General features: G+C 40.1%; 1 protein-coding gene across 1 annotated transcript in view; it reads left to right on the top strand.

The window, feature by feature from the left end:
• The window catches only part of LOC148854458 (uncharacterized), a 59,180-nt gene that overhangs the window by 31,153 nt on the left and 9,698 nt on the right, over nt 1-18,329 (top strand). Inside the window, 6 exon segments of the mRNA XM_088982714.1 lie at nt 2,140-2,266; nt 3,738-3,785; nt 8,907-8,995; nt 9,679-9,755; nt 11,007-11,141; nt 14,386-14,454. Coding sequence (XP_088838840.1) covers nt 2,140-2,266; nt 3,738-3,785; nt 8,907-8,995; nt 9,679-9,755; nt 11,007-11,141; nt 14,386-14,454 — 545 coding nt within the window.

Genomic DNA, 18,329 nt, shown 5'->3' with positions numbered 1-18,329 from the left:
TCCTTGATGAAGAAGACTGTGCACAGCAGAGAGAAACGAGCTGTGATGTCTCAGACCTAGGTCGAACCAGTTCTCTCCATTAACTAACCAGAAACGAAGAAGAAGGTGTCACGAACACAGCTGAGATGCTTACAAACTGAAGCAGGTCAGGAACCTCGCTCTGATACCATGTTTCGAATGCAGCTACAGTAACCCGAACTAGGAGAGAAGGAAGAAGAAGATGAAGAAGAAGAAAAGAGAAAGAGAGAACAGGAGGGTTTAGTCAAAACTGATTTGTACTCTGTTCATTCGACCCCCTAATGTTTACTGGATAAGGTGGTTAAATCATTGATTGGCTAAGTTGGGTTGATTAGAGCTTGTTTGTCACGGGGTAAGTTTGTGCAGCGGAAGAAACCCGTACAGCATCCAGGCTTGTGCGGTCAGGACAAGCCTTTTGTGATGTAAGGCCCATGTGTTGGCCCATTGAATGGCTCCACCAAGGTCAGTGGTATTACATCATGACCTCATTGCACATGGTCAGGGCTCTTGTCTGGCTCTTGCCAAAGGGGGACTATAACGATGATGATGTGCTAGGAAACCACTGGGCCTTGATTACACCCATGTGCTTGGACAATAGAGTAGCTTGATTAGCTTAAACATGGAGCTGGCAAGGTGACGGGACATGCTTAGGCCAAACCCACATACAAAGCCTCCCTCTTATGCACATTGCACAATGCCGGTCCATGCATTGTATCTATCAGTGATTGTGTGTCCATGAGGAACCTTGGTAGCCATGTAGCCATTAACCAAGGCTGCCCCATGAGGGAATGTTGGCCTTGGGAGTGCCAAGGGTAGGCACCCGAGGAGGTTGACCACCCCTCCTCAAAGAGAATGTTAAGCTTTTGGTGATCTCCTAGAAGGAAACATCAATTCTCCAAACAATCATATTGGGGATATTTACGATAATGCCACTCAACACAGCCCATCACGTAGGTAGACTAAGTCTGCATTACAACTATGACATGTGGGCATAACCACATGCATGCCTTTTAGAATACTATCCTGGATACTTCAACATCTCACTAGAGAAACTAGATTTTTGGCTTTGACAGTTAACAACTTGTTCAAATGAATCCCAAGATCGGCCAACACTTTCACATCTAGCCTTGTCAAGGGTGTGAAAGGAGTGGGTTGTATCATGGGTAGTCAGATGTTTATGCATTTTGGCATCTTAATGTGTTTGTGTTGTTGGTTTGCTCCTTTTGAAGTTTTATAGGGCTTAGTCTCTCTATTGGTACTTGAAAGTCTTTGCTTCCAATAAACTTTGACTCTAGAAAGTTTGTAACTAATAAGAGTTGTCTCAATAAAAGTTAAAAAAAAAAAACTAATTCAAGTTGCCCTTCCTCAAAAAGAAAAAAAAAAGTGTTTTAACTTGACCACAACTCATTTGCATGGAAGGAGAGCTAAAAAAGTTTCCTTTGTTATCTCACTACCATTGATTTGCCAAGTTGACCTATGGTCCTGACTCCTGACACAATTTCTTTTTTCAGAAAACATGGCCAACGAGGTCAATCATTTTTATATGTAAGATTAGTTCAAGAATGTCAATTACTTGAAACATCTATCAATGACCTACTTACCAATAGCAAATATCAATGGATAATTGAAGTTACAGAGTGAATGAAAAGAAATGGTTCTAATAAGAAGTCAGCTAGATGTCAAGAAACTTGAGTGGGAAAATATGCTAAAAATTTGCATCTCCCTGGTTCAATAGAATTCAAAACATAGGAATGAATCTATATGGCCATAGGCTCATAGGGCTTCTCTTCTGATCTGCTCTGCACACTGCACTTGTGTATTCATTATTGGAGGTAAGATTCAAAACATAGAAATGAAATGAACATTTTAATGATAAAAAATAAAACACCTATTTTGTGGATATGCCATCCAATAATGAATTCCCAGAAGTCTATATCTCTTGTATGACTGCTATTCTAGGAGGAGAAACCTTATCATGCCAAAAGGTTTCTATGTGGAACTTTTTGGCTTTCACATCCATGCCCTCGGCTACCAACTAACTGTAAAGCCTTTTCTTTTCCACATGTTCTCTTGCTAAGCAGATTTTCATGTTCTTTTGATTATCTGAGTTCATATGTGCAGGTGATATCTTTCATGCAGCACCAAACATTGATCATTCTCAGGATTTTGTACGAAAAGATATCAAGGAGTGGTTAAATTGGCTTCGTACTTGCATTTGTTTTGATGGATGGCGCCTTGATTTTGTCAGGTAAGCAATTTCTATGTCTCTCATTCTCTAATTTTGGGGTTTTCTCTTTACCCTTGGCATTACCAAAATAGTACCAGGTCTCAATTTTGTTATTGTTTCTCCACTTTTTGATAAGTAAGCATCTTCATTAGTGGAGGCCAAAATACATTATCAGGTGATGAAACTCCTGAATGAAAGGATAGTTTAGTGCTCCTCCTAACTAATTGGCTAGAGCAATTGTGTTTCTCAGGTCATTCTATTTTTGGGTAACATGAAAGAATTTATCACCATAGCAAGAAAAGAAGAACAAAGAAAATGCAACAAAAATGGGTAAGACTATTGATAAAAAAAGAAATGGGTAAGGCCATACAACATAATTTGGTCTAACCCCTAGACCACAACATCAATCCAATAAATAACATAGAAAACAAACCCCAAGTATCAAACCTACTTTTGAACTGCATATCCTCACGTACTCCTGTCAACCCACTCAGTTCTGATCATGCTATCAACTATAGAATCTGCTTACCTTGGTCTACAGTGGAATGAGGTGTTTGTTTTAGCATCCAAGTGTCTATCCTCCCTGATGTGAAGCCATAGTAGCCATGAAACCCCTATAGGTCTCTTATCCTAGCCAATAATCACCTGGTAATCCCACCACTAGTGAGTTTCTTTCGTTGTCAGGAGACTTTCATATGATACGGACTCTTAAAGGTCATACCAGCCACGGTGGAAATAGAGGGCAGACTCATAGGTTGTGATTGGTCGGATAAGGGATGGGGAAAAGGGACCTCGGGTAAATCACCATTGTATTAGAGATGCTAGATCTTTAGCCAGAGGGAACATCTTGTTCTATTAATTTTCAACTGTTACTGGAAAAAATATAAAGAAAAGGAAAACATGCCTTGGATTCATTCAACCTCCACCCTATCAACCAATAGAATTTATGTCTCAGCCTCTAAAGTGATAATTACTTTAGGTCTGATGGAATTTCTATTCCACTGGGTCCTGAATACAGAACTAATTTAATTCCTCCATGATATCTAAAGACTCCTACTCCTCACCTCCCCAGGCTTCCTATACAACAATCACCAAAGCATAACTTTATTGCTCCTAAGGATGAGGACAACTAAGGCATGTTAGAAATTTGAGAAGAGAGAAATATGCACATCTTTGAGAACAAGGACTCCTTAAAAACTCTCTGGGTGAGAGTGCTCTCTCTTCTCAGATGACAGGCTCCTACCTGCAAGAAATTCCATGCTTTCTTCCCAGACTATCTGAGAAGAAACCTATTTGAGTTCTTCCCAGATAATCTGAGAAGAAACCTATTTGCTTCTGTTTACAAGTTTTTTCTGACCATGCACCTCAAATTCTGGGAAGCACTATAGTCTATTTGTATTGAATTTTGCTTCCTCCATTTATCATACTTTTCATATTTCACAATCTCTAGATGCCTGACTTTAATATATGAAGCCTCTCTTAATGTTTGCAGAGGCTTCTCAGGTGGATATGTAAAAGAATATATACAAGCTTCTGTTGAGTGGACCGACTTGTGTTTAGTTTATTTTCTTTTAAATTAAGATGTTGTTGGGCCTTGGGCCCATTAGTTTTTATTTTTTAAAAAGCTGTAATTACTTAGTTTGAGTTGCCACCCTACTAAGGGCATCCTTGTAATATCTCATACTTAAGTTAATTATAAATAGAATGAGGGGCTGGCGGCTAGGGTTATGTTAATCTATCCTAGTCGACCTTCTTCTCTTTTCTTCCCTTTCCTTTGTCTCTTGCTGAAATCCCCAACTTTCTATTCTTCCTTTCACAAGAAGCTTGGCCGAAATCAGCACATAAGGCTTTCTACTTGGTATCAGAGCAGGTTGAAGGTTCTTGAAGAGATTCGTTCCTACAGCCCTAGATCGGCCAACTGCATGGAGATTTAAGAGGCTGATCGAAGCTTTCAGGTAAGCCCAGTTTTTGGATTTTCTTGATGGATCTATATGCCCTCTAGCTAGTCTAGGGTTTCTCATCAGAATCAGGAAAAACTGGAGAAAGGGAAAAGTCTTGATTTTGTTGGACTCTTCAATTTTGACCTAGGTAGCGGTGCCCTATTTTTTTAGGGTTCCTATGGTTTTTTTGTAAGGGGCGATTCAAGTTCTGTGTGGTTTGGAGGCCTCTAGAGAGGGTGGTTGCTTCTCTCTCTTCTCCCAATCCCACCGAAAGGAATCTTTCGTGGGAAGAAAGTCCAGGACACCAAAGGAGTGTCGTTGAGAAGGTATTTTGTTTATTCTTGTTGCATTTTTTAGCTGTTTTTTGTACCTCTTTGAGACACATGGAGGGACACAGAGTTGAATATAAGCTCGGGAATGAAATGGAACCAGTAGGAGGAGGTGCTGGAGACCCCTTCGGAGCCGGAACCATTACTACAGTTAGGTTGGGTGGTACAAATTACTTGGAATGGTCCCAATCTGCAAAGATGGCCATTGGGGCTCGTGGAAAATTGGGGTATATTACTGGTGAAGAGGTAAAACCCAAAACCGGCAACTCCCGGTGGGTGCAAGAAAATTATATGGTAATGACATGGTTGTGTAATTCTATGTTGCCACATATAAGTAAAAACTTTTTATGGGCAAACACTGCTAAGGAGATATGGGATGGGGTTGCAGAGACCTATTCACAGAAGGAGAATGTTGCTAGGGCTTATCAACTGAGAAATCCGATTATTGCTACTAGGTAGGGAGATAGATCTGTTACAGCTTATTTTTCAGTCCTTAAGACCCTGTGGCAGGAGATTGACCATCTAGAGACCTTTGCTTGGGAAACCACCAAGGATGCAACTACCTATCAAAGACACTTAGAGAAGTATAGGGTGTTCGAATTCCTTGCTGGCCTTAACCCTGAGTATGACATTGCACGACAGCATCTTCTTTCTAGGGACAGTGTCACTCTCTCCCAAGCATATGCATTTGTGTCAGGAGAGGAGTGCAGTAGGGATGTAATGATGAAGAATCTCATGTCTGATCAGTCTGCTATGGTAAGTACTGTGAAACCTAAACAGAATGGCAATGAGAACAAGAAGGAAGACAAAAGGGACTTAGTTTGTGACTACTATAAGAAACCAAAGCATACAAGAGATACTTGCTAGAAGCTTTACCCACATCTTGTGCCGACCAGATTGAAGAATAAGAAAGGAAATGCACATATGGCAGTTACTGGTGACACTCCGGCCCCCCTACTACAACTGCCTTGGAGTCTGTTGCAGCTACTGCAGTAAGGGCCGAGCTTGAGAGGTTTGGGTTACTTCTGAATCAGAGGGATACAGCTAGTTCCAATTCAACCGCAACCGGACAACAAGGTACAGGTAGCACAAGTAGAACTCACTCTACCTCCCTTGCCCACACAGGTAGTCCACATGTCACTGCAAACTATGTTTCTGCTTCAGGTAAGGAGAGATCTCCTTGGATTATAGACTCTGGAGCCTCAGAGCACATGACCCATTGCTCCACCATTTTCTCCTCTTACCAGCTTAGTTCTGGCAGAGATAGGGTCTCCACAGCTGATGGATCCCATGTTCCTATTGCTGGGAAGGGATCTGTCAAGATTAGTGATTCCATTTGTTTACCCTCTGTCCTCCATGTTCCTAGATTGAGCACCAACTTGTTATCTATTAGTAGTTTGACTAAGAATCTGAACTACTCAGTAATTTTTTCTCCTGGACATTGTATTTTCCAGGATCTGGATTCAAAGAGGACGATTGTGAGTGGTCATGAAGTGAATGGAATCTACATCCTGGATACTCTTCCAATTCACCAAAGTCATCATGTTTGCAAGGACAGTGAGTCAAAACTTGTAGGAGCAGCTACTCTAATGGACAACACCAAAGTCATCATGTTTGCAAGGACAGTGAGTCAAAACTTGTGGATCGGAGTATGGTGTTGTCCATCAGAGTAGCTGCTCCTACAGTCCACAGCATAATGGTGTTGCAGAGAGAAAAAACAGACACATTGTTGAGACGGCAAGAAGCATGATGATCACAGCGACAGTTCCGGTTTGTTTTTGGGGTGATGATGTTCTCACGGCAATATATCTGATTAACAAGATTCCTTCTCGTATACTTGGATTCAGCACTCCATTCAGCCTTCTTTTTCCTTAGGGGGAGATGTTTCATATTCCTCTAAGGGTGTTTGTGTGTGTCTGCTTTGCGCATATTCTTGGTCCTTACCGTTCGAAGCTTGATCCCAAGGCAAAGAAATGTGTCTTCTTTGGATATGCAGAGAATCAGAAAGGGTACCGCTGCTACGATCCAGTCTCTGGGAACCGGTTTGTTACTATGGACATAACCTTTTTCGAATCTACATACTTCTTCTCAAGGAATCCTTCTCAGGGGGAGTGTTTTGGGGAAGTAAGTCAACAGTCTATCCCTCTCCTAGTTCCAGTTTCTGTGTCTACTACTGTGCTTGACAACCATCCGATGTCACCTACCTTGCCACCCCCTTTGCGTTCCGTCTCACAATATTACTCACGGCAGAGACTTCATAAGGGAGTTGATTCCACTACAACAGAACTCACACCACTTCCTGTCGGTCCCTTGGAGACTCCAAATTCGGCTGATACAGATCCAGGTATTCCTCTTGATCCCTCTACTACTTCAATTCCCATTGGTCCCACTAACACTGTTACAGATAACCTTGATCTCCCTATTGCTCTTAGAAAAGGGAAGAGGAAGTGCACTGCTCATTGCATATCACAATACTTATCCTACAGTGGACTTTCTCCTTCCTACTGTGCTTTTCTCTCTTCTCTTGATTTTGTGTCTATACCCAAGGGTGTTAGTGAGGCTCTCTCCAAACCTGAGTGGAAGGCAGCTATGTAAGAAGAGATGGAGGCTTTGATTAAGAATCAGACATGGGAGATTGTGGACCTACCAGAAGGCAAGGAGACAGTTGGATGCAGATGGGTTTACACAGTAAAGTATAAGGCAGATGGAATCATAGAGAGGTACAAGGCAAGACTTGTTGCAAAAGGATACACACAGACCTATGGCATTGATTATCTAGAGACCTTTGCACCAGTTGCAAAGATGACCTCTGTTCGGATACTCCTTTCTCTTGCTGCCTCATACTCTTGGCCCTTGTTTCAACTGGATGTGAAGAATGCTTTCCTAAATGGGGATCTACAAGAAGAGGTGTATATGGATCTTCCAGCTGGTTTTTATGATAATGCTAAAGAGAGAAAGGTATACAAGCTGAAGAAGTCACTATATGGCTTGAAACAATCCCCCAGAGCATGGTTTGACAGATTCAGAAAGGCCCTAATTGTTTTTGGCTACACTCAAACTCAATCTGATCACACCTTGTTTGTGAAGCGCAGGGGATCCTTGGTGTCAATCCTAATTGTTTATGTGGATGATATTGTTGTCACTGGGAATGATCTGAGTGAGATTGATAGTCTGAAGAGGAACCTGCATGAGGAATTTGAGATTAAGGACCTTGGAGAACTGAGATACTTCTTAGGCATTGAAGTTGCAAGATCGAAACATGGAATTTTTATCTCTCAAAGGAAGTATGTCTTGGACCTTCTCCAAGAAACAAGGAAATTTGGAACAAAGGCAGCTAGCACCCCCATTGATCAGAACCATAGAATCAGTGCATTAGAAGGTGAACCAGTAAAGGACCTTGGGAGGTACCAAAGACTTGTGGGTCGGCTACTATACTTGTGCATGACAAGACCGGACATCTCCTATGCAGTAAGTGTAGTGAGCCAATACATGCATGCTCCACGAGACTAGCACTGGAAGGCAGTTGACAAGATCCTTGCTTATTTGAAGGGACATCCAGGCAGAGGCATATTGTTTACTGATCATGGACAGCTCAAGCTAGAGACCTATACAGATGCGGACTGGGCAGGATGCCTCGATGACAGAAGAACAACTTCAGGAGTGTGCACCCTAGTTGGGGGTAACCTAGTCTCATGGAAGAGTAAAAAACAAACAATTGTGGCAAGATCAAGTGCAGAAGCCGAATATAGGGCCATGGCACCTGGAGTTTCAGAACTTCTATGGATCCGTTCTCTGTTGGAAGAAATCGGTGTTCAGGCAGAAGAACCTATGATGCTATACTGCGATAACCAGGCAGCAATTAATATTGCTCATAATCCAGTCCAGCATGACCGAACTAAGCACATTGAAGTAGATAGACATTTTATCAAAGAAAGGGTAACTTCTGGAGAAGTTTGTCTTCCATACATTTCTTCTGATCTGCAGCTTGTTGATGTCCTCACAAAAGGCGTTGCAAAGAATAAGTTGGAGCATGATCTATGCAAGTTGGGGATGTATGACATCTACTCCCAACTTGAGGGGGAGTGTTGAGTGGGCCGACTTGTGTTTAGTTTATTTTCTTTTAAATTAAGATGTTGTTGGGCCTTGGGCCCATTAGTTTTTATTTTTTAAAGAGACATTACTTAGTTTGAGTTGCCGCTCTACTAAGGGCATCCTTGTAATATCTCATACTTAAGTTAATTATAAATAGAATGAGGGGCTGGAAGCTAGGGTTATGTTAATCTATCCTAGTTGACCTTTTTCTCTTTTCTTCCCTTTCCTCCGTCTCTTGCTGAAATCTCCAACTTTCTACTCTTCCTTTCACAATAAGCTTGGCCGAAATCAGCACATAAGGCTTTCTACTGCTTCAAATCCAGCATTTTCTATTGGAGAATATTGGGATAGCTTGGCATATGAAGGTGGCAATTTATCTTACAATCAAGGTATGTGCTTCTTTATTACTAAGATAATTTGTTTATAATTTTGTTCCTTCTTTTTCTTTTATTTTTTTAGATGATTCATTTCAGAGTGTCTACCTAATCAAACATTTTTTTATTCCACGTTTTCAGATAATCTTTGTTTTTAGATAAACTCCTTGTATTCCATGTTTTCCAAAGTTGAATACGAAATCTTATGGTAAGATCAGGCAAATAAAAGTTGTAACTCAAACTATATGGTTAATTCCATACCAGTTCGGTGGATTTATGTTTGGGTTTGTAGTCCAAAGTTCAGTGTTTCCAGAAGAATCTCGTTCACTATCATTAGGCTTCTTTGACCTAGCTTCAAATTTTGTAGATGTTCAGTAAATTAGATGAGCCATAGGTTAGAAAAATCCTATATGAATGACCTGCATTAAAACTTCAAAGGTGTCATATGTGATTAGAAAGGTGAAAACCTATTTTTCTAGATAGATATATTAAAGCATAATTCCATAGTGATAGTGTCATACTAATAGTTCATTCAACTTTCAAACCATTTACTGAATTAGTGAATTGAAGACTTCAAGTTGTTCTTTCTCTTCGAACTCCATGTTTTTATTTATTTTGGGATTAGAATTATCAGTTTGTTGAACCATAAGGTGCTTCTTATTGAAGAGCTGAAATTCTTAATTTATCTGCCTGGTTAGATGCTCATCGGCAACGAATTATTAATTGGATAAATGCCACTGGTGGTACTTCATCTGCATTTGATATCACAACAAAGGTAGTCTCTGGACTTCAGACAGTATACTTTTACCTTAAGGATGTCTCATGTACTGAGAAAAGCTGAACTCTTAACTCAGAAGGAAGTACGGTAATAGATGTGCCTGTTGAAGTTTGAAATTGGTCTAAAGAAACTAGTCACATTTAAGATTACTGTGATTTTAACTTGTTAAAGCTGAAAAAAGGAATTTGTGCATCTGATATAGCAGTCGTGAGAAGCTTAATTTCTTCAAAGTTTGTAGTATTATGATTGTTTTGTTTGCATTTATAAGATTGATGGGTACGGAGGGTATCAGACAAAGTTGCTAATATGCTCTCCAAATCAGGGATGGGAGAGATTCTATGTACAGTAATAGCACATTTCCTGAATGGTTTTTCGATAAAAAGTGGAGCTTTGTTTCTTTCATATTTTGTATAGACCTACACCACATTGACCCTTCTAAACCATCTTCTCTTTTACAATATTATAAAATCAGTTACTTTCCAAAAAAAGAATATAGTCTACGGTCCTGCAATACTGATGAGGTCTCAACTCTATTGGAACGTCTATCCCATTGGACCAGAGAAAACATGAAGGATAACTCCAGTATTGTTCTAAACAGTGCCAATGCTAGAACTATGGAAATTCCTTGTGGGAAATCTCATATGAGATTCCTCCTCTAGTTTCTTGTGATTATCTTTATTGTTTATCTTTGTGTATCTTAGCCCATTTCACTTGAAACTTAAAAGCAATCTAAAATCCTTTTATTATTACAGAATGCTGGAGATTTAAATACCTATGATATTTACTCCCTATCCTGGAATTACCTATGTAGAATGTAAGTTGTTTGCTTCCAAAAGCTCATATCATGGAAGCGTAGCACATATTCACTATTATCTTGGCTGCCTTCAAATTCAGGAGGTTCAGAACATTTTTTATTTTAATCCAAGTTTGAGGTGGATGGACATTGGTTCTCAACAAATTTCTGAAATTATATAGTAACTAGGATGATTTATTTGACAATGTAGCCTCTATTAGCCTGAATTTTGAACATTAATTTAAATAAACAAAAGGGATTGAGGCTTTAAAGGGATATTTAGTGCCCTTAAAAGCATAGAGCCACTGCCACAGAGGAGCCGATTTCATGTCAACTGATTATTATCTTTTCCTAACTGCATAATTTCATAGGCCACATAATGGTTAAAAAATCATTTTAACTTGCTAAGAATTTTTACATGTGGAATTTCATAAGTGGCAATATTGTGCTTGCAGGGGATACTTCATTCTGCTTTGCACAATCAATATTGGAGATTGATAGATCCTCAGGGTAAACCAACAGGAGTAATGGGATGGTGGCCTTCACGTGCTGTCACATTTTTAGAGAACCATGATACAGGATCAACACAGGTTCTCTCTCTCTCTCTCTCTCTCTCTCTCTCTCTCTCTCTCTCTCTCTATCTATCTATCTATCTATCTATCTATCTATCTATCTATCTATATATATATATATATATATATATATATATATATATATATACACAATCCTACCTATGCATATTTTGTTCAAAGGACTTTGTAAGGATATTTCTGCTTTCCGTGCAGCTACTTTTATAGGTTTCTTCAAACAAGTGTTCATAAGTACCAAGAAACTGCCTTCATGCTCAGAGCATGAATTCTATAGACTGCTCAATTCATCTTAGAAAATTTTCCCTTTATTTGGTGCTAGACCTAAGTCTTGTCAATATGCATATTTCTTGAACTACCACTCTCTTAGGAACCAGCCCAATCCAACTACTGGAGCTCACACATGAGGCCCATCTGGAAGCTCTCAGCCCATCAAGCAAGTTTACGTCGAAGGCCCATGCCAGATTGTCAGTTACAACTACAAAAAGCAATACCAACATGAATTGGGCAGAGCCTAACACCCTCTGTCTACCAATCCCTGTAAACATCCTTACTCTCCTAAACTCATTTTTTGGGCTTTTTTCCTGATTGGTCATTATTTTCCTCCATGAAGTCATGGCAAACATTATAGAACTTACCCTTCAGTTTAAATGGTATTTATTGGTCATGCAGCATTATTTCTAAAGCACATCTCTACTTTGACAATATTTGTATGCATGGAATCATCTTCAATTTCTCCCTCTTTTGACACTTAGTATGGTATAAGAAAGTGCACAAGGCAAATTTTCAGCTACGGCACAATGAATGACTTGGGAATTACCAAGAAGGCAAGGTCCTTGCAATCTTTCTTGATTTCCTTGGAAGTCCTTGCATGTCTAACTTTCATCATCATCATCACCCTTATCATATAAGCCTTATCCCAAATATATCGGGTTAGCTACATGAATCCTGTTTCACCATTCTGTTCTGTTTAATGTCATATCCATCACATTACTTCCAAGGAATGCCCTAGCATGAGCATGAAAAAAAAATTCAGGATCCATGATCATAAGAGTTTGGCAAAAGTTTTAAATACCAGTTGCCAATTTGATGCAATCCTCCTCTGTCCAGGCTTGAGACTGGCAATGTAAGACAAGCTCACATTGACAGAGTTCCTTGAATGTCTAATTTTGGTGTACCTAATTAACCACTGTCCCTCGTAGTCCTAGCTTTGCATTTACCTCTCCCAAGTTTCTTAAATCAACTATGGCTTTACCAAAAAAACCAACTATGGCATCTGAAAATGACAAACATTGCAGTGGCTCCTCCTCTATGTACACGAGCAAGTCATTCATAAGTAAAACAAAAAGATGCTATCAACATAAATATTTTTCCATTGAAGAATGAATTCAGTGTTGATCGTTGGTATACATCTATTGTAATTTCTAACTAGAAATTTGTTAATGTGTAAACTAATTGTTTTCATGCTAGTAATTTCTATCTCATGCATATCCAATTGGGACAACTTTTCTACAAGTTCATAAAATTAAAATTTTTACCTGATTAGAGTTGTTTTCTTCCCACCTTCTTGTATGGATAGGGTATGTCATACCTTGTATTGGTGTTATTCCCCCTAAACAAGATTTTCACTATCCACCCCATCCCTAGCAAGGGAATCAGCAAAATCATTTGCTTGGCACCCAGGTGAACAAGATATTCAAGTGAGTAGCAAGGATCTTTCTTTTCTAATATGTTATGATACTTGGATATCTCTACATGCCAAGTATACTGGTGTCAGATAGGATACTTGTTGGATACAATACCAGATACTGCATGAACACTTTTAAAATATGTATAATAATATGTTTAACAAATTATACTATAAAGGGATCTTCACATATTAGAAATTTAATTTGGCAACATAGAACTCTTGAAAAATGACATTTAGCTTCACAAGCTAGATGAATATGCATGATATAAGCATATTAAATGAGATATGCATACCTGTATCCATGTCCAGGATTTTAGGAAATGGAGAGCCGTATTCCCATTTCCTGTATCATTGTTTGTGTTCGTATGTATCTGTATCTGGGCACCATAGGTAATATGATGTTTGACTGTCTAGGGGCCATCTGAACTTGCCAATAGCCATTTCCAATCATGATCTATAATCCCATCTACAATCATATTTCTCCAACCCATTGAATATAACAATCATTTTTTTATTGGTAAGAGTACAGTTTATTAATTATAAAATAATGTGTAAGCTGTACAACAAGTGCCAACCAAAAGAACACCACAAGCCCCTGGTATCCCCAGATACCTGCCCCACGTAAACCCTTATCTATACATTATAGTCCCCTGGATCTCTATTGATTACACCCCAATACATATCTGTTCTGTTTACCCCATACATATCTATTGAATATACCAATCATTTTTTTATTGGATACAGTACAGTTTATTAATTATAAAAAGAATGTGTAAGTAAGCTGTACAAGTGCCAAACAAAAGAACATCACAGGCCCCTGGTAGCCCCAGATACCTGCTCCAAGTAAACCCTTAGCTATACATTATTGTCCCCTGGATCTTTATTGATTACCCCCCAATACATAACTGTTCTGTTTACCCCATACTAAGCCCATCTGCCAATCTGTTTCCTTCCCTTGAAATCAACCAGATCTGGTGAGTGAATATACCAATCATCCAGAAATCATTCATCAGCAGTTATTCTGCAATTATGAAGATACAGAAACTGGAAATCACTTTTAGCAGAAGTTTAACATTTCAATCAAATCTCTAATATGGAAATGCAACCCAACTAATTAACACATGGGAATTGACTGGCCAGAAAAGAATACAGACATGCTGTAAGGAATCTGTCCTTGACCTGTCCCTTAGTAGCACAACTAAAGGATCCCTTTAATAAGCAATACAGATTAGTGCTTTGGTTGAATATAAATATGGATGGAAGGATCCACTGAAGAATGTGGATCAAAGGACATGTACATGACTTTCTTGTCTGGACATTGGACAAGTTTTGCCTACTTCACAAACTTGATCATTTTTCCCCTCAAGTCTATTTAGGTCTCGTGTTGGATTGATTTGAGACAATTCATCACCTGCCCAGAGACTTGGCTGCTTTTGCATTTGTTTAGCCAATCAAAATCAATTTATGTTGAAGAAAGGTGCTCAAACTCAGCAATTGAATGGGAAGTCAGCATCAATGACAATGTAATTATTTTTTCTTGTTTCCTTCTTATTTCAGGGGCACTGGCCATTTCCACGGGATAAGCTTACACGGGGATATGCATACATTCTAACCCATCCTGGAATGGTAATTTCATTTCTTAGTTTTTGGAATAATTAAGGCCCCGTGTTTGTGGGAATAGGGATCTAGAATTGGAATCAGAATGGGCTATTTCCGTTTCCAACTGTTTGGTTGGATGAAATCAGAATCCCATTCCCATTCCTGCTGGAATGGCATTCCCCCATTTGAGGGAATGGTCATTCCCTGCCCCTCCCTTTGGAATGAAATCCTATTCCTGCTCATTTCAATTTTCATTCATATTCCTGTTTGAACCAAAAAGACTATGGGAATGGACCATTCCGATTCCAATTCTGATTCCAGAGGATTTTGATTCTGATTCTGATTCTGATTCCGGAGGATTTTGATTCCGATTTCGACTACGAACTAAACGGACCCTAAGAGTTGTCTTTGACAGGCCCTGCTATTATGCTTTCTTTATATACATTTATCTAAAGTACTAGAAACTGCATTTGTTGCAAAAAAAAAGGTGGAACTTGTTTCCATGTAAAAAGGGTGAAAAAAAAAACAAAATTTGACCATAAAAAAGAGGCAGAAGTAGAACTGCAATCTTATAGACCAAGAAATTTTCTACATATCTTAGTGAAATAAATGGAAAGTAAAGAAAAGCCCAGTTTACAGAGTAATTTCTCCAATGAACATAGGTTAGGCTTTCAGAAATCACTAGAAGTTTCATTAAAATTTCCAGCTTAGAAGATCTCTGTAAAAACCGGCAACTTGATGATTGGTTTGATTGATATTTTGAAAACCATGGTCATGTCAACCTTTTGTTTCCTTGGTTATCGTGTTTCGGTAATTCGAAGTCTCCTTTGATGTAGCGTCAATAGCTCTAATACTGACTGAATCCTGTTTTGCCATTCTGTTATGTTTAATCATTTCTTACTACTTTGGCCCATGTCCTTTTTGGTCTGCCCCTAGCCTTTCTAGCCCATAAAATGTGCAACAGATCACTTCTTAAGGTGCTGTTGATGTTCTTATATGTCCATGTCCAAACCAGGTTCCTTCGAATGACTTCATTCTGACATATCCTTTCTAGTTTTTCCATTCATCCACCTGCATACACATTTCTATCACACTCTTTTCATGGACATGTTTCTCAGTGTCAAATCATCTAAAAATAAAAATTCTTTATGAGATGAAGGAAAATTATTAGATTCATATAAGTTTGTGAATATGCTTAGAATTATGCACTGCAAGTGGTGATTTAATCAGAAAACATCCTGAACGGGCTTTCCACAAAACAAATGAAGAATTTTCTTTTGTAAAATAATATACTAAAATTCCAAAAATTAGGGTTTTAGATGGAGTTCTGGAATGGAACTTGGTAGAATGAAAGGGGATGGATAACTATGGGAACGTCCATATGAGGGGAATCAAAGATGGCTTGTTTTGGTTTAAATTAAGGGGTGTTCACCAATATGATTGGCTTTGTTTTCAAAACAAGAACTGCCTCGTCAAAAAAAAAAAAAACTATTGTTGAATGATCATAGTTCCTTAGGATTGTTGACTTGAATGAACCATTTTGAATCTTTGATGAATAATTTGTGGGATGTTGATGATTATAATGGATGCCTATCAGATTAGAAGAAAGATTGGAAGAATAAAAAATCTAGAACTTAAAGGGGGGTGCTGGAATCATTCTTTCCTTCGGCTCAGTTTGAAAAGAGTACAAATACAAATATGTAGAGTGCAAAACCTTGTATTTGTACTCCTTCCAAACTAAGCCTTTACGCTTATGACAAATACATACACATTATAGCAGTGACCAATTTTACTAAAACCAGATATACAAAATTTGCAAATTTGTCACTATTATATGTTGACTCGAAGAAAGTAATTCCTAAACTACTTAACCAATGATTAGGAAACTTCGAAAACAACTAAACTATGACTAGACAAACCAAACTATAAGGATAAATAACACATAATAGCCATACCCTTACCACCCAAAAATACAAAATGACATAAATTTTCAAAAATTTCAAGTTTTGACTACTGGGCTCCATCATGTCTTTTGCATAGATATCCACTCTAGTCCAAAACTTATATATGTATATGATGGAGCGCAATCCGGCCAGTCTTAGCTGTCAACGAACTCGCCTCTAAGCTAGAGCGTCGAGGGACCTGAAACGGGGAAGATGAGAACTCTGGGGGGAACCCAGTGTGATAACTCCGAAGCTCAAGTCAGTAATCTCTCAAAGGCAAATTGTAGACCAGATAGCGCAAAGTTCATATACCTTGTTTGTTGGGGGCAGGGGGTTTTATAATCACTTCGCGCACTCGCTCCGAGGCCCTTGTCAGGTTGGGTATGATTACCCTTGCGTCTGTCAATTCGGTCGACGTCCTTTCTGCTGGGACAGAACCGTCACTGCCTAACCGTCTCTCTAACTAGAGATGGTGGTGGCAGGTGGCCATTTAGAGTGTGGCCGTCAAGCGTCAGATCCCAAGTCAGTCCGGTGCGGCGCCCTCGGGTACGGACTTCCTCAGTGTCAGGCATGGTACGATTTGTTTGGTTTTGGTGCTCGGAAGGTGACGCGGAGTGGTGAGCGAGGCGAAGTCTTGAGTTCGGAGGTATGTATAGGGCGGGCCAGTTCGGCGAGGTGTACCCCGAACTGTTACAAGGTTGGCCAGTTCGGCAAGATGTACCCCGAACTGTTTACAAGGTTGGCTAGTTCGGCGAGGTGTACCCCGAACTGTTACAAGGTTGGCCAGTTCAGCGAGGTGAATCCCGAACTATTGCAAGGTTGGCCAGTTCGGTGAAGTGTATCCCGAACTGTTACAAGGTTGGCCAGTTCGGTGAAGTGTATCCCAAGATGTTACAAGGTTGGCCAGTTCGGTGAAGTGTATCCCGAAATGTTACAAGGTAGGCCAGTTCGGACTACTTTCTGGTTTGGAGCCAAGGGTGAGTTCGGGCCCCTAGTTGGGAGTTCAGTCCGCTGGTGTCTCTCCTTGGTGTTCGCGCCTTAGGCTCGCTTTTGTGCCGAGTTGTTGTTTTTGCCACATGTCGCATAACTGTGAGGTCGGGCCAAATCTTCCTTCATCAATTGCCCCCCACTCCTCGTGCAAGGGTCTTGCCCTGGCGCGAGGAGTTTTGCGATGTAGCAGGTGGATTTGTCCCGTCCTTTGAACCTTGAATGCGCGAGTTGCTTTTGCGAGGGTTCTTCAGTTTCCGAGAAGGTGGGAAACGTGCCTAATAAATGTTGATGGTTGACCGTGAGCGTTTTGAATTTCAAAAATTCGTGCCGCTGGGACGTGACAGCGGGTCATTCAAACTTGAAAAAAGCGCGCCACTGCTGGACGTGCGCTGGCATTTGTCAGGGAGACGTGCGACACGGTCAGTTTCAGAAAGGCGTGCATCAACGCGACGTCGGTTTCAAAAAGACGTGCGTCGATGTTTCACTTTTTTCAGAAGGACGTGCACCAATCACGTCTCGACCTCAGGGTACGTGCGGCCAGCGCGAATGTGGGCCATCGGGTCATCTTTGATTTGTACGATCGGTTCTTGGTTACTGTAGCAATAAATAGTGGGGGACCCCAGTCGATTTGTCACTTCTGCGGTTTGCCTATTGAGCTCGCGTCCAACTTTTCAGCTCGCGTCCAAGTTTTTTCAGCTCGCGTCCAAGTTTTTTTTCAGCTCACGCCTAGGCTGGTTACATAGCCTCCAAGGTTTCTTTGGCTTGTTCTCGTCTCCGGAGCCTTCAAAACTTTCTTCCGGTGAGTACTTTTTTGAATCCACCTCTTTTCCTCAATGTCTAGCTTTGATAGCTCAGACGACTCTTCAAGTAGGACTGACGTAGGTTCTACAAACCGAGTCGTATCCCCCGACTGCCTCAGTGATCCTGAGGTGGGATTCGAGGACTATGAACCAGTAGGCCGAGCCGCTT

The sequence above is a fragment of the Nelumbo lutea genome, chromosome 4, assembly GCF_056320005.1.
Source record: "Nelumbo lutea isolate HS-2025 chromosome 4, American lotus-T2T, whole genome shotgun sequence".
NCBI classification, from domain to species: domain Eukaryota; kingdom Viridiplantae; phylum Streptophyta; class Magnoliopsida; order Proteales; family Nelumbonaceae; genus Nelumbo; species Nelumbo lutea.
Note: the sequence above shows the minus strand (reverse complement) of the source record. Positions and strands in the feature narration are given on the sequence as shown.